Genomic DNA, 26,277 nt, shown 5'->3' with positions numbered 1-26,277 from the left:
GTATCTTCTATAGTTTAATGAAATAAACCCTCTTTCTCCCCCTGGTAAAGCATGAGCCAGCAAGAGCATGGGACCCTTCACAAAGAATGTGCCCTACAAAAGTTTTCAACGTTCTTTTCGATGTTAGAAGCATTTCGATACCCAAAGATTCTCATAGCCCTTGTTATAATCCTCTTTTCTATCAGCAATACTTTCATCTTCCTAATAGCCACAGGAAATAAGATCTGAGTTCAATTTACCTTTAAGCAATCTGTCTTTTTTTTTAAACCTATAACATATATACAAACTGAGGGTTTTCTTGCCTATGTGGTCATCAACACTCAAACCTGGACAAAATCTATTCAAACTCATCTACTATAACAAAAACCTTAAGAAATGGCCTTCATGTTTTTAATAAATTCTCACCCTCGTCAGGATATCCAGTATGTCTGTATTTAAAGCTAAAAAAGGAAACAAAGCAATGTTAGGATTTCCTGAAAGCTTTCCCACTCTATGAATGGGATGAGCATCCTGGGATCAACTGAGCAATAAATCTCAACTTTTTCATGCACGGTGGGACAAAAGATTCAATGGATGAACCGACCACTCTGTTTGTTTCCACTTGATTTTGTTGAGAGTTATGGAGGGAAGTTACTAAAATAAATGAAGAGAATGGCATGGTATTGAAAAACTTTCCTACATAAGTGATAGAAGTTAGACATAAATCACTCTAAGAAGAGACAAAAGTGTAGAAAAATTATAATATGAGTTTAATAGTAGCATTTAATATAAGTGTTACTGTTATAAGAGACAAGCACCTGGAGGTGACTTACGGTCGTCACTAGTGTAAGATGCTGTGAGGCCCTCTAAGTAGGTTAGACTCCAATATCTGCTCCCTAAAGTGCTCTCTGCTCATAACCCCCTCTCTTAGGACCTGGAAGAACAAAGGGAAGATAGTAGAAACCCTGCTCCTACCAAAAGAGAAGGGAGTTAGGGAATCCAATGAGCACTGCATGCCAGCATGAATCTAGGAATATTTGGCAAGTGCCTAGTCTAATTACAGAACAAATTTTTTTTTAAAGCTTAATTATTTTTAAGTGAGGTTTCACAAAAAGTAATTTGGAACATTTTTGTGTGCAATTCAAAAATGTTTACCCAGCTTCTTATGCCAAGGAAGCATTTAAGAGCTGAATGGATTTGTGTCATGAGCTTTTAAAAGGAGGTTCACTACAACCACCTCACAGTTCCCGGGGGCGGGGGGGGGGGGTGGTTTCTTTAAAGTACACATTCAATCGAGAAACTGATAAGATAAGCCACAGACAGGGAGAAAATATTTGCAAAAGGCATAACTGATAAAGAACTGTTATCCAAAATGTACAAAAACTCTTAAAACTCAACAATAAGAAAATGAACAACTTGATTAAAAAATGGGCAAAAGAGGACTTCCAGTTTCCAGTCTAGCACGTAAGGAGCTTAGAAGTCACCACTTCATCCTAACAACACGTAAAAAGCTGAACAAACTGAAAAATCCACAACTCTTCTTAGATCCATCAGAGAAGTGAGGTCACAAGGCAAACCCATGCCCACTAAAAGTGAAGAGACAGTCAGACAGATACAGAAAACCACAACATAGCAGAGCAGAAATCTCCATGGGAAACAAATTCTGAACTGTAATTGATGAATTGCTGCAGACTTAGTGTGGACAAGTCTGAGGGATAAAAACTCCAGGGGGACCCAGTCGTAGACAGAGCACCACACTTCTATGAGTTTTACCTCCAGGAACTTGACCAGGTTATCATAGTTAATATGGGGGGAAAACCTCCTCATACTTCCAGCAAGGGAAGGGGAAAAGGAACCATTCTGAAATACACTAGAGCACTCTGTTCTTCTTAACAACACCTGCCCTCAGGACAAAAAATTTTACCAGAGTCTAACCTGCTGGGGCTTTGTCAGAGCTTCACCTACCGTGGGTAAGGAAAATACCTAACTCTAGTCTTCTCTAGCCTTCCACATGGGGGAAAGGAAATACCCGTCTCCAGGCCCTTCTAGCCACCCTTGCCCTAAGGGAGGAAATAAAAACAACAGAGAAGCACTGGTGAAGTTCCCAGTCCAGGGGCACAGGCTGACCAAAAGACTAAAAGCTAATCACAGGACTACAGGATGCCTTCCTGTCCCCCACCCCCGTACATTACAACTACATTACTGAATGCCATTTCCTTCCACCTGGTACATCATATCCACCTTTTATTCAAAAATTACAAGGCATGCTAAAAGGCAAAAAAGCACATTTTGAAGAGACCGAACAAACATCAGAACAAGAGTCAGATATAGCAGGAATGGTAGAATTATCAGACCAGAAATTTATAAAAACCATGATTAACACGCTAAGAAATTTAATCGGAAAAGTAGACAACATATAAGAACAGATGGATAATATAAGCAAAGAGATGAACATTCTACGTAAGAATCAAAAAGAAATGTTAGAGATCAAAAACACTGTAACAGAAATGAAGAATGCCTTTTAGGGGCTCATTAATAGGTTGGGCATGGCTGAAGAAAGAATCTCTGAGCTTGAGGATAAGAAAAGAGTTCTAAAACTGAAAAGCAAGCAAACAAACAAATAAACCAAAAAAAAAAAAAAAAAAGAAAAGAAAAAACCAGAACAGAATATCAAGTACCATGGGACAACTACAAAAGGCATAACATATGTGTAATGGGAATACTAGAAGGAGAAGAAAGAGAATGGAATAGAAGCAATATTTGAAGGAATAATGACTGAGAACTTCCCCCAAATTAACATCAGACACAAAACACAGATCCAGGAAGCTCAAAGAACACCAAGCAGGATAAATGACAAAAACACTACATATTCAAACTTCAGAAAATCAGAGATAAATAAAAAATCTTGAAAGAAGCCAGAGCAAAAAACAAACCTTAACTTTAACTAAAAAGGAGCAAAGATAAGAATTATATATGCCATCTCCTCAGAAAGCAAGAAAAGAAATATTTAAAGTGTTGAGAGGAAAAAAAATACCAGCCTAGAATTCTTTACTCTGCAAAATTACTCTTTAAAAGTGAAAGAGAAAGAAAGACTTTCTCAACCAAAAACTGAGGGGATTTGTTGCCAGTAGGTCTGCCTTGCAAGAAATGTTAAAAGAAATTCTTCAAGGAGTAGGAAAGTGATATAGGTCAGAAATTCATATCTACATAAAACTCACACAAGAAGAAATAGACAATCAGAATAGACCTGTATTATTAAAGAAATTTAATCAATAATCAATAACCTTCCAAAACAGAAAGCACCATATCCAGATGGGGTTCGCTGATGAATTCTTCCAAACATTTAATAAAGAAACTTTACCAATTCTCTACAATCTCTTTCAGAAGACAGGATCAGAGGGACTGCTACATAACTCATTCTATGAGGCCAGCTTTACCCTAATACCAAAACCAGGCAAAGACATTATAAGAAAAGAAAACTATGGACCAAGATCTCTCATGAACACAGATGCAACAATCCTTAAAATATTAGCAAACTGAATCAAACAAGGCACAACCAAGAGGGATTTATTCCAAGTATGCAAAGCTGGTTCAACATTTGAAAATCAGTTAATGTAATCCACCCCATCAACAGGCTAAAGAAGAAAAATTACATGATCATATCAGTAGATGAGAAACAGCATATGACAAAATCCAACATCCATTCATGATAAAACTCTCAGCAGACTAGGAATAGTAAGAAATTTCCTCGACTTGATAAATAACATCTACATAAATATAGCTAACATCATACTTAACACTGAGAAATGCAAAGCTTTCCCACTAAGCAAGGATGTCTCCTCTCACACTGCTTTTAAACATTGCACAGGAAGTCTTTGCTGATGCAAAGAGAAAAGAAAAGGAAATAAAAGGTATATATCAATAGACTGGGAAGGAAGAGATAACAGATGACATGATTGTCTATATAGAAAATCCAAAAGAATCAACCAAAAGCTTTTGGAACTAGTATGCAAGATTGCAGAATACAAGGTTAACATGCAAAAGTCCATCACTTTCCTATATACCAGCAGTAAACAAGTGGAATTTGAAATTAAAAACATATTACCCTTCATTTGCAGCAACACGGATCGACCTAGAGATTATCATACTGAGTGAAGTAAGTCAGACAGAGAAAGACAAATATCATATGATATCACTTATATGTGGAATCTAAAAAAAAAAAAAAAGGCTACAAATGAACTTATTTACAAAACAGAAATAGAGTTACAGATGTAGAAAATAAACTTATGGGGGCTTCCCCGGTGGCGCAGTGGTTGAGAATCTGCCTGCCAGTGCAGGGGACACGGGTTCGAGTCCCGGTCTGGGAGGATCCCACATGCCGCGGAGCAACTGGGCCCGTGAGCCACAACTACTGAGCCTGCGCGTCTGGAGCCTGTGCTCCGCAACACGAGAGGCCGCGATAGTGAGAGGCCCGCACACCGCGATGAAGAGCGGCCCCCGCTTGCCGCAACTAGAGAAAGCCCTCGCACAGAAACGAAGATCCAACACAGCCATAAATAAATAAATAAATAAAATTAAAAAGAAAAAAAAACAAAAAACAAAAAAATACAAAAAAACCCCACATGTTGAATAAAAGAAAAAAAAAAAAAAGAAAAGAAACTTATGGTTCCGGGGTTACGGGGGGGTGGGGGAGGGATAAATTGGAAGACTGGGATTGACACATCACACTACTATATATATAAAATAGATAACTAATTAGGACCTACTGTATAGCATAGGGAAATCTACTCAATACTCTGTAATGGCCTATATGGGAAACGAATCTAAAAAAGAGTGGATATATGTATATGTATAACTGACTCACTTTGCTGTACACCTGAAACTAACACAATACTGTAAATCAACTATACCCCAATAAAAATTTTTTTAAAAAAATATTACCCTTTACATCAGCACCCTCCCCCCCAAATTAAAATACTTAGGTATAAATCTAGAATATATATATATATATATATATATATATATATATATATATATATATATATATATACACAAGATCTATATAAGGAAAACTATAAAACTCTGATGAAAGATATCAAAGAAGAACTAAATAAAGGGAGAGAGACTCCATGTTCACGGATAGGAAGACTTAATACTGTCAAGCCAGTTCTTCCCTACTCAATCTATAGATTCAATGCAATCACAATCAAAATCCCAGCAAGTTATTCTGTGGATTTTGACAAACTGATTCTAAAGTATATACGGAGAGGCAAAAGAACCAGAATAGCCAAAAATCCAAAACACTGACAATACCGAATGCTCACAAGCGTGTGGAGCAACAGGAACTCTCGTTCACTGCTAGTGGGAAAACAAAATGGTACAGCCACTTTGGAAGAAAGTTTAACAATTTCTTACAAAACTGAACATACTTTTCCCGTATGATCCAAAATTCTTGCTCCTTGGTATTTACCCAAAAGAGCTGAAAATTTATGTCTACACAAAAACCTGCACATGGATGTTTACAGCACCTTTATTCATAACTGCCAAAACTTGGACATAACCAAGATGTTCTTCAGTAGGTGAGTGGGTCAATAAACTATGGTCCATTCAGACAATGGAATGTTATTCAGCACTAAAAAGAAATGAGCTATCAAGCTTTGAAAAAACATGAAGGACCCTTAATTGCATGTTACTAAGTGAAAGAAGCCATTCTGAAAAGGCTACATACTGTATGATTCCAACAATAAAACATTCTGGAAAAGGCAAAACTATAGAGACAGTAAAAGTATCAGTGATTGACAGGGACTGGGGTAGGGTAGGGAGGGATGCAGAGGCAGAGCACAGAGGATTTTTAGTGAAGCAAAACTATTCTGTATGATACTATGATGATGGACACATGTCATTATACATTTGTCCAAACCCACAGAATGTACAACACCAAGAGTGAATCCTAATGTAAACTATGGACTTTGGGTAATAATAATGTGTCAATGATTATAATAAGTGTACTATTCTGGTGGGGGAATGTTGATAGTGGGGGCATGATTGGGTGCAGGAGTTATATGGGAAGTCTCTGTACTTTCCACTTAATTTTGTTGTGAACCTAAAACTTCTCTAAAAAATCATCAATTTTTTTATTGAAGTATAGTTGATTTACAATGTTATGCCAATCTCTGCTGTATAGCAAAGTGATTCAGTTTTACACATACATACATTCTTTTTTTAATATTCTTTTCCATTATGGTTTATCCCAGGAGATTGGATATATTTCCCTGTGCTATACAGTAGGACCTTGTCATTTATCCATTCTAAATGTAATAGTTTGCATCTACCAACTCCAAATTCCCAGTCCATCCCTCTCCCTCCCTGCCCCCAGAAACCACAAGTCTGATCTCTATGTCTGTGAGTCTGTTTCTGTTTTGTAGACAGGTTCATTTGTGCCATATTTTAGATTCCACATATAAGTGATATCATACGGCATTTGTCTTTCTCTTTCTGACTTACTTCACTTAGTATGATAATCTCTAGCGTCCATGTTGCTGCAAATGTCATTATTTCATTCTTTTTTATGGCTGAGTAGTATTCCATTGTATATATGTACCACAATTTTTTTTTTATCCATTCATCTGTTGGACATTTAGGTTGTTTTCATGTTTTAGCTATTGTGAATAGTGCTGCTGTGAACATAGGGGTGCATGTATCTTTTTGAATTATAGTTTTGTCAGGGTATATGCCCAGGAGTGGGATTGCCTGATCATATGGTAATTCTGAAAACAGTCTATTTTTTTTAAAACACACATTGAGCCCTCACTGCCTTGACAGTAACGGTATGAGTCTATAGATTTATTTGTCTCTCCCACTAAATGTAGGCAGAGGCTGGGTAATGTTCACTGTTGTATCTTCCAATGCATCTGCTCATAATAGGCATGAATAACAGTGATTATTTATTTGTTAGACAAATAGTTCCTAAGCATCTACTGCCAGATACCGTTCCTCTCTAAGGGTAAGGCAGTGAAATAAACAGACATGGTCTCTGCATAGGGGCAGCTATCAGGAAATAAGCAAGATAAACAAGAAAGGTACTTTCAGGGATTTTCCTAGTGGTCCAGTGGTTAAGAATCCGTCTTGCAATACAGAGGACGATGGTTCGAGCCCTGATCAGGGAGCTAAGATCCCACATGCTGTGGGGCAACTAAGCCCGCGTGCCACAACTAGAGAGAAGCCAGTGCACTGCAACTAGAGAGAAGCCCACATGCCGCTATGAAGATCCCTTGTGCCGCAACTAAGACCCGACACAGCCAATAAATAAATAAATAAAAATATATTTTTAAAATTTTTCTATTAAAAAAAATAAGAAAGGTACTTTCAAATAGTGATAAGTGCCACGAAGAAAGGAAAACAAGGTAATGATAATCTCTTAAGCACTTAATAGTTGCCAGCCACTATACTAAGAATTTTATATTATCAAGCTTAACCCTCATAATAGCCCTATAACTTAGGGTTATTTTTCACTCATTTTATAGATAAGGAAATGAAGCTAGTAAGATAAAGCAACCTGCCCAATGCCGCAGAGCAAGTAAGAAGTGCAAAACCGGAATCAAATTCATCTTCTGACGCCCAAGCCCATGCTCTTAACCATCACTATACCTCAGGCATAAATCTCATGACTAAAAGAAAGACTGGAAAACTGCTTTTCCCATAAAATATCTTCAGACTCTGAAAGGAAGGGGAAGCATATTCGGCACTTACGACAAAATCTATGGAAATAAATAAAATGTTTTCAAGTTTTATATTTGATCGCTTTCTCTATGCCGTGGAGGAACTGGCTTCACTGGCAAGGGCAGCTCCATTCTTGCTGGTTATTGGTGGTGCATCAGCTTTTACACATGAAGGTGTTACTACTCCAGGTGTCATAAAATATGGATTTAAGATTACTATCCCCATAGTGGTAATATATCTGCATAAATCCTCCCAGGCTTCTTCACTTGCTATCTCCCTACCCTCCAAGAAGAGTTCTCTTTGGGAAGTAGTACATTCAGGTCAGGGGATTTGGTCTGAGTACATCAAACAAACAGAAACACTCCAGACACGTGGACCCAGCAGGGACCTTGATGGTCCATGACCTATCTAACCATCTAATATCACTGGCCAACATCCAGTTTTGTTTTGATAATATCCTCCTCCCCCACGCAATCCTCTCTTATTGTCTCTGTCATAGAACCTAGCTCTTACCTCCCAAGGATTGTATCGATTTTAGTTACACACATTTGTTTGTATACTTATTTAATGTTACTCTCAGCCATTAAGCATGAAGAGGGCAGGAGTCATGACCAGTCTGTTTACCATTATATGCACAGCACCTTGCACAATACATGGTAGATATTAAACACCTGGTAAATATCATTTCAATGGATGGATGAATAGGAGCACTGATGTTCAAATGACTTGCTCACTACTGTGTGAAGGGAGTATTCCTCAGGAAATCCAGTTTCCAAGGAAAATCAATTGAGGTAATAGAGAAAAGGATAGCTGAGTGGGATATCCAAATCATCGCTTTCTTTAAAAATAACACTAACACGGGGACTTCTCTGGTGGCGTAGTGGTTAAGAATCCGCCTGCCAACGCAGGGGACACGGGTTTAAGCCCTGGTCCAGGAAGATCCCACATGCCGCAGAGCAACTAAGCCCGTGCGCCACAACTACTAAGCCTGCGCTCTAGAGCCCGCGAGCCACAACTACTGAGCCCGTGTGCCACAACTACCGAAGCCCGCGTGCCTAGAGCCCGTGCTCTCTTTAATTAATTAATTTTTTTTAAAGTAACATTTTTAAATGACTTTTTAAAGAATATTTATTTATTTGGCTGCGCCGGGTCTCAGCTGCAGCACGTGGGATCTTCATTGTGGAATGCGGGATGTTTAGTTGCCGCATACGAACTCTTAGCTGCATGTGGAATCTAGTTCCCTGACCAGGGATCGAACCCGGGTCCCCTGCATTGGGAGCGCGGAGTCTTAGCCATTGGACCACCAGGGAAGTCCCTTAAATGACACTTTAAATGACATGGGAGGTGATTTGGTGTGCTTGAAAAGAGCTTCCAAGTCGGAAAGAGATAGGTTTTAATTCCAACTCTGCCTCTTACTGACTGAATGTTTCTGAGCCTCAATTTTCTTATCTGTAAACATGCAGGTAATGATAAATGAACTAAATAAGATAAAAGTCTGTGAAAATGCATGGCAATCAAACATGGGAATAAGAAATAAGTTCAAAGACCCACTGAATCAGTCTCCTCCCTACGACCTAAAGCAAGCAAATTCAAGTCAGATTGGTCTTAAAAGCATAGTGTTTATGGGATGGCTTCAACCTTTATTCTCTAAAAGTCCTCCACTGGGAGAATTCACTCAAAATGAAGGGGCAATTCAGATTCTTACTCAGTCCTTTCCAAACTGTGACCTGAGTGCCATTAGCGGCTTAGCAGAAGTTTCTAGAGATTTAGTTCACCCCATTACGTTTGTCCTTGGCAGTTCTGCTCATTCCTGATACCAGAGAAAGAGAGAATGACCAAGAAAGAGCCCAAAAGTAGCTTACGTGACAGCTATCTGAAGAAAAATCTAGATATTTGTATAGACACTTCATGGTTCTCAGTGAGGTTCACTAGCTGAAGTAGGTTTCTCCCTACATTTGAGGTTGGGTATTTTCAGTGGTATCCAATTTCCTCACTTTTTTTTTTTTTTTTTAATGGTATGGTGGGAAGAATATATTTTTAAGTGAAATGTATGTTTAAAGTTAGAAAAAATAAAATCTCAAAGCCCCAACACAGCTAAACCACAACTCAAACTTTCTCTTAGGTTAAAAGGAAGCCAATGAGCCCTAGAATTAACTCTGAGCCACAGTGAGAAGCACAGAAAACAGGATTTCTTGTTCACTGCTGATCACCCCCAAGTAAGGGATAAAGCAAACACAAGGAATTAGCCATATATGACTTCAAACCACTGTCCACTGGTCATCACAAAGGCTCATATTAGTAAAATGAAAAGAACTATTAAAAATATTTTTAAATCACAGAAAGCAAACAGCTCCATATGAGAAAAGCCACACGATCGGAAGACTTAAGAAAAATCAAAGCTTGATTTCAAATATACTTTTCTCTGGAGGGAAATAAATGCCACAGCATCTGCCTTCAATTCATTCATGACTGGTTAGGATTAGCACATCCCGTAATAACTTCTTGGTGTTAATTTCACAAAGGATAAGTAATCTACTATTAAGAATCCAAGAGAAATCATTTTAAAGATCACATCAGAACACCAGAGACCCAAAAACAAGTCTATCACAATTTACTAAAAATAAAATAGAGTATCTAGCTTATTTTCAGAAAAGGCAAGTTCATGCAGCTTTACTGCTTACCTCCCAATTACAGACATTAAAAACCCCCAACAACCAATTTAAGAACCCAGTGTTTCACAGAATCTGCATTTTGGTTAAAATCAAAGATTAACATTTGGCCATGGGATATAAGAGTGAGTAGGAAATGGAATGAGGAAGAAATATTTATAATGAAGTTTGTACATATATGGACAAATCCAAATTTCTGCAGAGGAAGCAAAATAAGTGGGATTTATTTCTCTGAACTTCTGTAGAACATGTCAGAGTTTCACTATTACACCATTTTAAGTAGTTGTCTACTTGTTTTCTGCATGTAATTATCTTTTGCAGTAAAATATTAAGTTGTCAGGGTGGATCCATGTTTTGCGGGGCCAGCATATATAATCTGAGGGGTCCTCGCTAAGAAAAATAATATAAAATTATGAATATAAATTACGTAGAGTGTACTGCAAGTGAGGGCCCCTGGAGGTTAAATACCAGCAGCTTCACAGTAAATTCATCACAAGGGTGAGAACTTACCAAGTCTCAAATTTCTGCTTCGTCCATATGGTGTCTTGCAGAGCACTGGGTATTTTATAGACATTCAGTACGTGTTGATTCCACTCATGTCAGAATCAAAGGATCTGACTATGAGATTAAATTCAAGGTCAAGCCTTGGCCTACCTAAACAGTTCAAGATATATCTTAACTCTTCATTCAGTTATACCTTAAATGATTGTTTGAATTAAATGTAATTTGAATTCATGTTGATTCTGTTATTTAACAATTGTCATCTAGTAATATTTTAACAATCCAAAAATGTCTACCCACCGTGATAGGAGAACAAACCGATTTTTTAAAATCATCAAATAAAAGCTGGATGTACATGAGCCACAGACTAAACACTCTAGTTCCTGTGTGTATGCCCACTATTTATGATGAGCAGCTGGAATTCACATGTACTCTTTTACTGACTATGGACATCTGTGGCCTATTATCAATGGAGTTACCCCATAAGCAGAAGAGGTTACCAATTCCAAAGAAAACTTGTAGGAGTTTTTGATGTGTTGACCTATTTCCTCATACCGCCTGCCAACAGTTAGCAAACTGCATCCTTTTTATAAATATGAAACAGTGGAAAGAAAATTCATATAATTCTTCAGGTTCTATTTATAGGTGTGAGGTACTATACAAGCAAACAAACTATGAAAGAAATGACTCACTAATCCCACAGGTTTATACTCCAGGCTTAATATTTTAAGTACTGCTATGTGAAAAAAAAACTACGGAACTTCCCACCTATGTCGAAGTCCAGAGTTATCTTAACTGGATCACTGCATAATAAAGTATAGACATTTTGTGAATGTTCCTGAATATGAACATATCAATAACCATTGGTCCAAACGATTTCACTCTATATGCATCTATGAGGAAAATATCTTGAGAAAAACTCACTGTTATCAATAACCTTATTCACATCGTAACAGAATTAGATTATTAAAGGCCTTTCTTAAGACCGATAAACATGACTGCATAAAAAATTTTTATTGTCTTCATAAAAAAGAATATTTGTAAACAACTTTTAAAACTAAGGGACAAATTAGAAAAAAAATATTTCCAACATATGATAGGCAAAAAAACCTAATTTTGATAATATACAAAGAGTTACAATTAGATGATCAACAATTAGATAACAATAGTCCAAACTAAAAATAAGGGTATGAACAGAGAGTTCACAAAAAACACAAATGACCAATAAGTATTTTAAAACATGCTATACCTCCCTCATAAATGTAAGAAACATAAATATAAAAACAATGAGCTACTTTTCAATGGACAGATGATAGCAGAGATGGTTTCCATTGTAGACATGAAAATACAGCTGGCAAGAGTGTAGGGAAAGCAAAGGGACACTCTCATTTCCTATGCACAGGAGAGTGGTTGGTACAACTTTCTGGAGGGCAGTCTAGCAACATCTTTCACGTTTTAAAATGCTTATATGTTTTGACCCATCAGTTGCTCTTCTATGAAATTATCCTATAGAGTCCTCAAACAAATACTTAGAAAATATATACTCAAAGACACTCTTTGCAGCATTGTTTAAAAGTTTAAAAACAAATTAAACTGGAGAGAGCTTAACTGTCCATCCATAGAATATTCCATTCAATAAGTACTGTAAAGCCACTGAAAAGAATATAGTAAATCTATCTACATGTGCTGACTTTAAAATAACAATAACTTACACTTCTTGAGCTTTCACTATGCCAGCCGCTGTTCTAAGCCCTTTATATATGTTGAAGAACTTACTGAGTAAAAAAATCTCCAAGATAAAGATAAGCGAAGAAAGCAAGGTGCAGAACACACTGTGTACTATGATTCTATTTATATCGTAAATATATATGATAAATATCATACATAAATTAAAATATATAAGCACACATTTATATACACCCAGAAAAACTTGGGAATAATACAGAAGGAATAATTTACAGTTATTATTCAGGAAGAATGGGACTGGAAATGGGACTTGGGGAAATAGAAATTTTTTCTTTTAATTTCTTACTTTTTTTTCATAATTTTCTGAATTGTTTGAACTTTATATACATGGATTACTTCTATTTTTAAAATGTTAATATGTGTTATCTGCCTAATTAGGTTACAGTCTGTGTCTGTTTATTTTTTTTCTTCCTACTTCCACGTATTTTAAAAAACCTAATAAACGTTATTTAGGAAAAAGTAGTAATATGAGAAAACATTAATGTTTCTTTTTATACCCTTCTATGGTATAAGAATTTTTAACACGAGCATCTATTACTTTCAAAATTTAAAAAATCTAGTTAAAAATCAATATTCACTAAGTCAAACAGAACACCCTATCTTCCTTCCTTCCTTCCTTCCTTCCTTCCTTCCTTCCTTCCTTCCTTCCTTCCTTCCTTCCTTCCTTCCTTCCTTCCTTCCTTATGCAGGAAACCCCAGAATACAAGGATGTGGATGAGGGCGCTCATGATTCTAAAGCAACCGTTTAGCTGACAGTTTTCTTCTTCCCAATATCAAGTCAATTTAATAATAATTTTTAAAAGATCAAGCTTAATTATATAAATAAAACAAAAATCATGGGGGGAGATACAGCTATCAATTATCAATGTGTGAATTATAATGTACACTGCTCTATTTATTCTACGTAACATATGACTTAACAACATAGATCAAGGACGATATGTCTGTGCATACCCGTAAAGCAGCCAATACATGGTGACTGTTAATAGTGCATTTAGCACTTTTAATTCTCACAACAACCCAATAAGATTCCTGGTTAACTGACTAATTTAGAAAATTATGAAAATATGGAGAAAATTTTAGAGCGGCAAATGATAACTGAAATCTATAAACAATTGAATCTACCTTTATGATAGGTACCCCTAACTCTTTTATAGATGTTTTTGTGAGATATTTTTACCGTGAAATGGACCGTGAAGAAGCTCCTGAATCATCTCCATGCCCTTTGTGCCAAAGGTCCTTCCTTCCAGGTAACCCTTCCTCACGCGTCTCTCTCTCAGCATACCAAGTGCAGGCGATTCAGAACCTCATGCCTTCGCTCTGCAAACAGCCTGACCTTTCTGTCGCCTCTCACACCGCTTCAGGTTCTTACCTGTCCAGCAGCAGCTCCAGCACTTCTTTAGTGGAGGCAAAGCCTCTGTACGTTGACAGGAAGATGCTGATGTAGGTAAAGTCATTGTCCCCAAAAGCCGTCAGCAGGTTCTCCACGAGCTTCTCCAACGTGCCAGCTTTTATGGTCCTGATCTTACACGTCTCATACTGACTGACTGTATGCCCCGGAGGCAGCTGGTCGCCTTCAACCTGTACAATAAATTCATGATTTTGATCAGGAGGAATGACTCCCTAAGGTAAAACTGAAAACATTGAAGTAGTTGAAGCATGTTTTCCCTTACTCTTCATTTCCCTACAGGAAGTCAGGTAAGGCAATCCTCTCACCTGGGAGTGTAGTAGAGTGGGATGGGCGGGCGGGGGGCGTGTAGGGGTGGTATGTGCATTCCCTTCCTCTCTAGAAGTAGAGGTATTACTTCATAGAGGTTACATGTGCTTCTACTTACTTCCCTATCAAGAACTAGGTTGCTGGCATATTCTGTCAAGAATGCTTTCTATGACCCCAGGATCAAGTTTAGCAAATCTTTATCAATCACTCCCTTTGTACTGTTCCACAGTAAGTTTTCAAACTCATTCTCGAAGACAGCTCCTACAATGGTGTGCCGGAACCGATCGTGCTGGCTTTGGAGAGCTGATTGTTAAATTTTTAGATTTGTGTGGGAGTACGTTCTCCACAGACATCCAGGGAGATCTGACCTGATCTGATGTTCTTTAGCTCATGGGAGGCAATACACTTTCTGATTCAGTATCACTGGTAATCAACAGAGTTGGCTGAGAAGCGGTTGTACGGAGCAGACCTCGGCTAATCTCTGACGAGTAATGGAAAGTGTAGGTGGGTGCATGACCCCTGCCTTCTGGAGACTTGCCATGTACAAGAGAAGACGTTTCCTTGTGAAAAGTAGCTATCACATGAGAATGAAACTGTGAATAGTATTGGTAGGTATAACTGCACCTTGGAGGCATAAACCATAATACTAAAGAACTGATTAGTGATAATATCTGTAAAGCTTCAAAACTGAGCATGAGGGAAGTGAAACAAACTGAAGAAAAATACAGGTGTGCCTTACATTCTACAATAAACCTGTGCCTAACAAATTATACAGCGACGTGATTTTTCAAAGTTTAACCTGTCCTTCATAGGCATAGGGGAAGATGCCCTACAGAGAGGCACTTTTTCTAAGCAAATAATCATTCTAAGTGATGCAAGCAATCACCAGGCGATGTCTCTGAGTTTTAAGTGTGAATTGTTTTATATCAGATTTTCCTAAATTGAAATCATCAGACATGTGAAAATTAAAGAAGAGGGGCAAAAAAAGAGAGAACCGAATCTCTTAATGATGATATTGTGCTTATTAAGTCACGTGTTTGCTATTTCTTCGCCTGGCCTGTCAAAAGTTAAACCACCGGAAGGAAGTTAGCAGGCAAGATTGCCTTCTGTAAGACCAAAGCAAAGGCCATCACTTTTAGAAGGGGCTTAGAATAGCTTAATGCCATCACGGCTAACTGCTAGCAGGAATTAATATTAAGACTCCAGCATATGCGGTGGATGACTTGATTTCTTTATTTAATTTTTGAAACATACTTTTACTTTACCAAGGAAAGGGTTCTGGTTCAGTCAAAACACCGAAATGTTTCTTTAGGTCTCTTAGGCCTGTTGACTCAGATCATGGTCTTATAATCATTATTTATCACACTGTATGTAGTTTTAGAATAGGCCTAATAGTATCCATCTGTCTTCCAGGAACTTCAGTGAACTTTAACTAGAAACAATAAATGAAGAATATATATGGTTTCAAAGTCTAATCATGTTTTTAATTACTTGGTACAGTGTTGTCCTAAGTGTGTGCTGTAAAACACTAGTTCCAAAACAAAAGGTCCTGCAGTCAAGTTTGGAAACTATAGAGTTAAACAAAGTCCAATATACTTCTTTGTTGCAGAATTTCTTAAAGTTTTTAATAAGTTAACATGTATGAAACTCCAAAAGAAGGATACGGTATATGACATTTTCTAATGGATTTCCCTTTAGTCTCAGAGCATCTTGCAGAACGTCAGAATGAACATACTTTGGAAAATGTTAGCTTAGTAAGTCACTGTGATGCATTTCAAACTTAATTCACATTTGCCACTTTTTACTTAAAAAAAGAAAAATCAAGACATTATAAAATAAAATGTTAATTTTTATCTTCAAACATCTATGTTCCAAACTTACGGTTACCAAGGGGGAAAGAGGGGGATGGGATGAACTGGGAGATTGGGACTGACATATATACACTACCATGTACAAAATAGATAACTAATGAGAACCTACTATATAGCACAGGGAACTCTACTCAGTGCTCTGTGGTGACCTAAATGGGAAGGAAATCTAAAAACGAGTGTACATATGTATACGTATGACTGATTCGCTTTGCTGTAAAGCAAGAAACTAACATAACCTTGTAAAGCAACTATCCTCCAATAAAAATTAATGTAAAAAAAAAAATCTATGTTCCTTTGATCTCTTTCTTACTACCAAAATTTAGGGATACTTTGTGTTTTTTACTTTGTCACCTCAAAAGATCTGGCCAAAATAATGATCAGGCTGATAATATTAAAAAGTAGTAGTTAAAAAAATATACCTCAATTTCAAATGTTAACAACAACAAAAGGAATGGCTTCTCAGTTTCTACAGATATTCAAGCTCTAATCCTAAATCAAGTTTCCTTACCTTGTGACAATGTCAGGGTTCCCTCACCAAACAATTTTAGAATTTGATGATTCTTATTTTACTCACAATGCAAATTCCACTTTAAATCTTTTCTTATTAGAAGTAATAACTATTTAAAAGAACTGATTTTTCCCTAAGCAGTGATGTCGCCAAAAATCCAAACACAGAGAAAAATGCTTGTCAAAGACCCTGATGAAGTGGGTCCCTTTTCCTGCCAGAAAGCAGATTTGGCAGGAAGCCAAGGTTCTCCCTGGGGAATGGAATCATGTTACTCATTAACCCAGTCGCCTCCCTTCACTCCTCCTTTCACTCTGAAAAAAATCTCAGTACGCATGCTTGATCCCCATAAGTCCCTTCAATGGTTTCTGTTCCTCAGTGTTTTTATCTGTACATTAGGAAGAACCATGATTGAGCTAACAGAATGGCTAACAGAATATTCTGAATATTTAGATTTTAAAAATCATTCTCTCATTGCAACAGGTGAGCATCAATGGCAATATCATAAAATGAAGTACAGGAATTGCTCTGATGCCTAAAGTCATTCTCACAAAAATTAACAACGCAATTTAAGGGCTTCCCTGGTGGCGCAGTGGTTGAGAATCTGCCTGCCAATGCGGGGCACAGGGGTTCGAGCCCTGGTCTGGGAAGATCCCACATGCCGCGGAACTACTATAGTCCGTGAGCCACAATTACTGAGCCTGCGCGTCTGGAGCCTGTGCTCCGCAACAAGAGAGGCCGCGATAGTGAGAGGCCCCGCGCACCGCGATGAAGAGTGGCCCCCACTTGCCGCAACTAGAGAAAGCCCTCGCACAGAAATGAAGACCCAACACAGCCATAAGTAAATAAATAAAAATTTAAAATATATATATATATATATATACTGGACTTACTTCAAAAAAAAATGCAATTTAAGATGTCAGAGCACTTGTTTACTCTCATTTTCTGCACATTTGCTAAGTACCCTAATATCTCTTTGCTAGAGCAGGGGGAAGGCCAGATTTTCGAAGATGAGTTTTAATTTACCAACCTTCAAATAAAGTACATTTTTATGAAATAAAAATTTTGTAATTATCTGCTTGTTACTGGAACTGAAATAAAATTATACAAAAGTGAAACACACAAAAATACACTACGCCTATGGTTAGAATGGAGAAGCTAAAATTGTAGTTTCATTTTTGCAGCAAAATATTCAATAGCTACATGACCCTTAAGAGACTTTAGGGTCTGTTTTTGTTTGTAATATCTCAATACGTTTAAATTCTAGTTTAAAAGAATAGTTGGGAGAGGCGGCGGGGAGAGCCTTGGCAGACAAGTGTTTAAAAACCCAGACTTAGAGAGCGAGACATGGAGGGCTGAGCCTGCCCTCTGGGTTAGCACGCTAACAGGAAACAGCTCAATCTGGATTTAATCAGAGACCATCGCTTTACTGACAAGATCATGATACTGAGGCCACAAGAATGTTTCATGATTGTGTTTTTGGCCAATCCTTCTGCCATTAGAATTCAGCTTTTCCCTAAGAGAACATGTCTGACTCCTATGGGGTAAATATCTAAAACCTTGCCCAACTGTCTTAGCCACGGAATTTCCATAATTACCAATTTTGACATAAGGGGAACAGGAGAAAGAGAATGTGAGAGATGAAATGTGCCATGTTTCAATCGTGTTTCCAGTCATTGAGAAATATACTCTCTCGCCTTCTAAAACGTAAACTGTTCACAACTTGGGTGTTTCTAATTTTTAAAAAATTGTCTTCAATCAATATAATCCTTTAGTCATCTGATACTTTAACAGGGAACGTGTTAAGTAAACAACCTCATTAGACTGGAGACAGTATGAAGTCCTTCTCCAAGCCATGCTTAATCTTCAGTACATCATTCTCAGGCAGCCTGGCTTGAGCAGAAACGTAAATAGTGAGCACTCTTCCAGTCATACGTAACTCCCTAAGAAAATCTAAAACCCAGAGTCAAGGTTTTACAGAACTTTAAGAATAGCACGTTACTCTCTGTACGCTCATCCCGGAACACCAAGGGTCCATTTTGTAACATCTATTCAAATGCTCTGTAACCACCACCCAGAAACAATAAGAAACCACCCCAGTATAGGAAATGCTGTGAGATGACTCACAAACTCTGATCATTTGTCCATATTGCCCAAATACGTATAGATTAAATGTCCTTGCCATGCAAAGAAAAAAATATGTGTATGTAATGGCACAAAGCAGAACGTTATGGAGAGGCCAGTGCATCTGAGTATAGAGATCTATTTACACGTGGGACATTCAGAGATGTAAGGCATAGTCTATATGAAACCTAAGGCATGTGATGTCAAGCTCAGTGTGAACCCCTGCATCGTGTGAACTTCCACTCTGGGTGTCAGCTAACTTCTTTTGCTAGGTTAGGGTTGCCAGGATGCCCAGCTAAATTTTAATTTCAGAAAAATAATAAATAATTGAGCAATTTGGGAGCGTAAGTATGTCTCATGCAGTATTTAGGACCTATGCGTACTGAAAAATGATTTGTTGTTTATCTGAATTTCCAAATTAACCTGGCATCCTGTATTTTTATTTCCTAAGTCTGCCAACTCACTGCTAAGTGCATACAAAGGGTACGGAATGGATCTCTCATTTATTCATCTACTTATTCAGGCACACATTAACCAAACGGTACTATGTGCCAGGCACTGTGCGAGACAGTAGAGATACAAAGGTAAATAGCATGCAGTTCAGACACCCAGGATGTTCAGTCTGAAGGAGGAAACAGACACAAAGAAACCATTATAATGCAATATGAGTAAAATGGTGGACAGATAGGCAGATGCCATGGAAGAACCAGGAGCGACTCTACATAGAGGTAGCATCTGAAAGTGACTGGAAAGATAAGTAAGTAACCACCCACATGAAAGAAAATTGAGAAAGAGAAGCCAGATTCTTGTGAGGCAGAGGCACTGAGTTCCACTTTAGTAATGTAAAACTTGGGAATTCCCTGGCGGTCCAGTGGTTAGGACTCTGCACTTCCACTGCAGGGGGCACTGGTTCGAACCCAGGTCGGGGAACTAAGATCCCACATGTCGCACAGCACGGCCAAAAAAAGGGGGAAAAAAAGAAATGTAAAATTTGAAGTATCTTTGGGATTTTCCAATGGTACAGTCCAACAGGCAGTCAGAATCCAAAAGCTGGGGGATAGGTCTAAGATGGAAATATGTAGGAGTCACGTCAATTAAAACAGCTTCACCCTCCGGGCAGAGTGTACAGAAAAAAAGACTAGAGGGCAGAGGATGGCATCTGGAAGAATACCCAAATTAAGGGGGTTCCAAGAGCAAAGATGTCAAGCACCGGAAGAAGCACCTGCACATATGGCAAATTTACACTCACCTGATCTGTGGTAGTACTTCTGGACAGAGAATCCAGGAGTAATCTTCACTGCCAGATTCATACAGATGCCAGCATATGCACCTTCCAGCTAATTACACAAACATATCGAGGTCTAGCCAGCAGCATGCTGGAGCCAGCCCGTCCCACTTGCAAGAGCTGACTGTAGACATTCCTCAATCCTATGTTCCATGACATCATGTTGGTATTGTGAATCTGGCCATGGTGGAAATATCTACACCATGGAAATTGGCAAACTGGCTACAAATCGGGGCTTTGGGTCTGGAGAGTTGATTTATCAGCACACCACTGCCTAGAAGTCCCTCTCAGATTATGCCAATGGCAAATTCAGGAGAGAATTCATACTGGTAGAACATTTTTCTCTTTCTGTGTCCACTCCGGTTAAGGCATGTGTGTTGTCACCATGACCTTTGACCTCACAGAAGATAGAAAACTATGCCTCTGAACTAAGAAAAAAGTAGATATGTGAAAGGAGAAGAGGTAGAGGAGCATGTGCCTGACAAATTAACGTGCTCTTAAAAAAATTACAAGATCCCCAAGAGCTGACTTTGCTTGAAGCCACACACGTTAGAATGTGGTCAGATTTCTACGGTAAGTACGCTTCATCCTCAGGAAAATGCTAAGAGAGCTGTAATAACAAACAAGGGCCAGTGTTTTATCAGACAGAAATCCCAGTCCCTTCCACCATCCTGTCTCAGCAGAGTTTCCTAGATCATCCCAGAGAGTCCAGGAACTCTCCAAGGGGAAACAGGAAGTTGTGTTTTCCATCTCCTAAAAAATGGTCATCCTCCTGGCTGTGAATCTGTTCCGCCCAGTGTTAACCCGTAACAGACTGGATCTTCTCTCACACAAACCCCTACTGCTGGCATTCTGGTCCTCCTCCTTTATGGATTTAAGGAGTCTCTAACGAGGCAGATTCAAAAATTAAGTGGATTTAAGGGAGTTTGCTGACTATGTTTTTCAAATAAAATAATTTCACTTTTATATGCTACTCTGCTGCTTGAAACTCAGAACGCTAATGATTAAGATGATTAAACAGCTTCCCTTTCCATCTCTGAGGCCAATTTACTATGGTACCTAGGGCAATAACTTAAAGTTTCAATGTCTTGGTCATTGGCTTTGCAAAATGAAGAAATCACATGCTATTTTGAGAAGTTCAGGGATTTACAGTTATGGGGGGAGGGAGGTTTGAACTAAAATAGTCACCGCTGCACATGCCAAATTACATCACAAATTGTCACACAGGGTTTTTAGTGTCCAGAGTGAACTTGCAAAATTCACAGCTCCCTCCTGTCTCACACATTCAGACCTCAAATGCCCAAGGTCTTCCTATGCTGAGGTCACAGGTTAACAGGCGCCCTGGCTTTCTGGAACTCATTCTGTTTTTGTGCAACCCAGCCAACCCCTGTCTGAAAAGGTCAGCAGGGAGTAGCGAGCTTCTGTGGGACCTAATATTCTCTGTGAATGAAGCCTGCTTTGAATGGAAAGGCTTCCTCACAGCCCAGCAACTTTCCCAGCCCTCCATAAATCCCACCGACAGTTCCACAGGGCTTCATCTCCTGTTGAGATGTAAAGTGTTCCTTCACCAATCTTTGCGGCAGCAGAGGGTGGCAGTTGCCTGATGTTTCCCAGCTGAATCATTAGCTTGATTCTTCTTCTGCACACCACACTAAGGAATCTCTTATCCTCCCCATTTTCCTATGGGATAAATTCAGTTTTAAGCAAAGTAAACATTCAGTTCCCACTATTATTATCACCTATCACGACACGGGCATAAAAATCAAGCCCCATTATCAAAATGCCAGCAAAATCATTATCCCCCTGGGTTTCAGAATTCGAGGAATGACTATCCAGCTGACTCCTTTTCCCATCCAAAACTGAATCTTTCAAGCCTATGTGGACTTACAAATTCAAATGTACAGTTGCACTTTACAGCTCCCACAAAGCTCTGGGACACAAAGAGTCCCTGGCAAGCACTCTACCCTCAGCGCTGCATTTGGCGCAGGTAGTATTCCGAGATCATGCACGGGCTTGTAGAACTGGCTACCTACAGAGAGACAAGGTATCTTTCAAGCATCCTATCAGGTGATCCAATCTAGGGCAAAGTATGAAGACTGATTTAGTTTATCTTGAGTACCTCTCTCTGAAAGATAGACCGAAGTAAACTGGCTTTTTTAAAAACAGGTTTTCCTATTCATAAGTTGCAAATTAATTCTAAGAAAATCACCCTTATGCCCTGAATAAAAAGGAAGAGAGGGTTAACAGATATTTATTGAGCCTTTATGGGTTGGATGCTCAATCCTTATAACAATCCTTGGGTATAGGAATTATTCTTACTTGACTTGAGGACACTGAGGTCTGGAGAAGTGAGCCGTCTCACCCAGTTAGCCAGCCAATTAGCATAACTGACAGAGTCAGGATATAAAACTAGCCCTGTCTTTCTATTACAGCGTGTTGCATTAAAACGCAAAGTGACACAGCATTGGGTATTCAGTCTCCTTATTTGTACACCCAACACTAGAATCTCCATACTTCATAGGACTGTTGTAAGAAAGAGATAAAATTAGATAATAGATCTGAAAGCATGTTGAACGTTTACAAGAACTATTCAGGATTCTACAGATAAAAGAAAATATTGTATGTCATACTGAAATCCTTCTCTTTTCACTTTCTTTCCCCTACCCCAATTACTTTCACCAAAATTATGTCTTATTACATCAAATATTCTCTGGCATTATCCCTCTTACTTCCTGACATTGACTGAGATCTTTAACACCTAAAGATTAAAAAAAAAAAAAATACTGTTTTTGTGTTAAACACCCTCTTTGGAGGAAAATGAAACTTCCCCTTCATTATTGTGGTTTCTTAAATGAGTAAATTAATGAGTAAATTAAGTCCAAGAAAGATGAATGACTTCACTCAAGGGCTCAAAAAGATGCCAGGAGAACAAGGCCAGTAAGTTGCACGAGAAGTTACTGGATAAACACAGGGTAGGATCCCTGAGGGTTGCAGGGGAACTCACTAACAATCTAATTTCCAGATTATTAATTAGTTTTCCTACCTGCTAGGTTTATAAATCTCTCTAGTCATGAGACAATTGCCTTATATTTTTAGAAAGAAAGGAAAATGAAAGCAAAATGACAATATGATTGGTTATGTGATATAGCCAGACAAAGTGGCGCTGACACTTAATAAAAATAGATAGAGGAGAGGGCAGAGGATAGAGAGAATTGATACCTGGCAAAAACACAGATCCAATTTCCCCAAGCAAACAGAAACTTTTGAAAAGAGGACCATTTTGTCCACTAGATTTTAATATGTCAAAAATATATGTAAAAAAATAGGCATGCCAGTTGTAAAGAAAATATTTATCTTCCTAATAATGTGCTCCTCATTCCCGTGGTTCATGACCCACTCTTGCTGTCAGTTAGTAGAAAGAGTATTAAAAGAGCTCCCATTATGCAAAGAATCCAAATGAGGGGCTAAGGGAATCTACAAAAGAAATGAAGGACTATACTCTTTAAAAACTTAACAGTAGAGGTTATACGAATGTGAATTTTTTCATTTAGTGGGATGGAAGGAAAGGATGTGTAGAGCTTAACATCAGTGAATATTTAATAAATTAAATAAATGCCAGGTAATTAAGCAGCGGCCTTACAGAGAGAATTTCAGCAGTGATGGGGATAAAGGTCTCTTGCAACCCTGAGCTTCAACTTCCGTGCCTTCATAAGGAAGGCATGGAACTAGATTCTGTTTCTAGTTCCAGGTCAGTTAATCTTCAAATACTTGTTAGTGCCCTCTGTTTGTCTCAGCAGTGAGCTAGAATAACTCTTTCTAATTTAACTGCTTTTGTTATTTCTTAAATACACTCGAGAGGATCCATTCATTCAACATCTATTTGTTGAGTTCCTACTATGAGACTGCTGAAAGCCAAGGTAACAACAGAGAACCCAACCAGATGTTGACTCACACAGATAAGTCCCCTTCCTCTACCACTAAAGGAGAAGAAAGCAGATGCATGAGCCGTCATGACTGGATCTGGGCTTGGTCTTATGAAGCCCATTCCCTAGAGTCAGAGTCTTCAAATTACCCAGCCCTGAGAGTTTAAAGCTACTCCGCAAGGAATACCATAGAGAGATATGGCTGATTTTACCATGACACGCAAATAGAAGCTATGACTATATAGAGAGCGACTCTTTCTAATCAATGCTATATAACTGTAAATAGTAATTGGAGATGGAACCACTGGCCAAATTAAAGTAAATATATACAGTCCACAGCCATAGCTTCTCTGTGACACCTCCAGCCGTGCTCTGGTAACAGACCAATGGACTGCGTCATTCATTTGTATAGATAGAATCAGTTTTATTTTTAACCAAAGGCACTACTCAACTTCATAAAGACCGTATGTTCAGAAAAGGCTCTAAAGTTTTAGTTATAGTAGTTTGAGTTTCTGAATATAAGATATTTTAAGATATTTTTTGGTAAAAGATGTCACTAAAAACGATGTACATTTTGGAATTTGTCTGTTTCCTTGAACACACTAAGCAGTTTTCAAGAGGATCACCTGAGATGCTGGGTAAAATCAGATTCCTGAGTCCATATTCCAGAGATTCTGATCAGTAGACCTAAAATAAAGCCAAGGGATCTGCATTTTAGCCAGCATCCCAGATAATTTTAAATGCAGAAGATCTACTGACTACCCTTTGAGAAATACTGTGCTTGACAATGCAAAAACCAAAGATGAGTAAGGTTTATTGGTGGGATAAAGGAGAAGTTGATTAACCAATATAAAGCTTAGACAAAGTCGTGTGGCCTCTCTTAGTCTTAGTTTCCTCATTTGTAAAGTGGGAACAGTTTTACCTTTACCTTCCTTTACTCACCTTGATGTTGCATGGATGATTCCCAAATAATGTGGGATAAGCTTTGAACTGCTTGAGATAAAAGAACTACATAATAAACTAAGTTATTATTAACACTTATTCAATGGCCTGAGATGCTTTCAAGCAAACCAAGTGATCTTTCTTATGTGTTTATCTTATGAAGTTTAATGGGTTTTCCCACAAGAAGGGAAGGTATTACATGGGCCTACAGAGTTTACTTCTGCCCTCATTACTCCTCCACCTGGTTGTCGATCCCATGGAAATGCTTCAGCATTACCTCCTGGGGTATTCCTGCAGAACTGGCACCGTGGATTCCCGCCTGGAACTCTCTGCCCCTTGGGCTTACGAACATCACCTTCTCGACAACAACAATCAATAATTCTAAGAGCTTTCTATGTATCCCATAATAACCTTAGAGAACAGATAAATTTCTTATCCCCATTTTACAGATATTTTACAGAAAAATGAGGCCCAGAGAGGCTAAGTGACTTGTCCCAGGGCACACAGCTAAAAAGCGGCCAAAGCCAGGATTCAAGTCCAAGTGGTATAGACCCCCAGTCACACTTAACCAGAATTCTATTTCATCTCCTCCAAGGGTCTCCTGTGATACTACAGGTTGGTCACTAGTTCTTGGTCCTTCACTTACCATCAGTATGGAAACATTCCCAACCTCAAGCCTCTTTCCTTCTTAGTCTATACTCTCTTTCTGGCCATTCCACACATATTACGCACTGCCCCCGCCCCCCCGTTTCACCTAACACAAATATTATACTAACTCCCAAATCTTTAACTTGAGTTCTTACTTTCCTTCTAAATTCTAGACATGAATTTCCAATTACTACACATCCACCTGGATAATCCATAAGGAACTCTAACTCAACGTGTACAAAAAGAAACTCTCATTTTATTCCTCTAAAATCTCACCCCTTCTCTAGCTTCTGACTTCGTTAATGATCCAAGTCATAAACCTACAAATCATCTTTATTCCCGACTTATCTCCCCCTCACCTCCAAAATCCAACCTGTCCCATTCCCTAAATATCTCTCCATTCTATTCTTCTCCCCCATCCTCACTGTCTTACCCTAATTTAGACCTCATTTCTTAACTGGGTATGTATAACAAGCACTTAAATTGTTTCACTTGCCTCTAGTCTTGCTAAAATCATCTTTCTAAAGCACAAGTCCTAGTTTCAGAATAAAGTCCAAGTACCTGCCAAAGCTAAACATGCCTATCCTGTAACTCAGCAATTCCATTCCTAAAAGATACGAGTATTATGTCCACCGAAAGACAGGGACA

At 38.4% G+C, this 26,277-nt stretch overlaps 1 protein-coding gene across 2 annotated transcripts in view; it reads right to left on the bottom strand.

The window, feature by feature from the left end:
• The window catches only part of RGL1 (ral guanine nucleotide dissociation stimulator like 1), a 291,746-nt gene that overhangs the window by 79,911 nt on the left and 185,558 nt on the right, over positions 1–26,277 (bottom strand). For both annotated transcript variants that reach the window (XM_068541388.1, XM_068541387.1), the window contains one exon: positions 13,987–14,195. In XM_068541388.1, the coding sequence (XP_068397489.1) occupies positions 13,987–14,195 (209 nt within the window). The remainder of the gene's footprint in view (positions 1–13,986; positions 14,196–26,277) is intronic.

The sequence above is a fragment of the Eschrichtius robustus genome, chromosome 3 (assembly GCF_028021215.1).
Source record: "Eschrichtius robustus isolate mEscRob2 chromosome 3, mEscRob2.pri, whole genome shotgun sequence".
Lineage (NCBI taxonomy): Eukaryota > Metazoa > Chordata > Mammalia > Artiodactyla > Eschrichtiidae > Eschrichtius > Eschrichtius robustus.
This window is presented reverse-complemented; position numbering and strand designations above follow the sequence as displayed.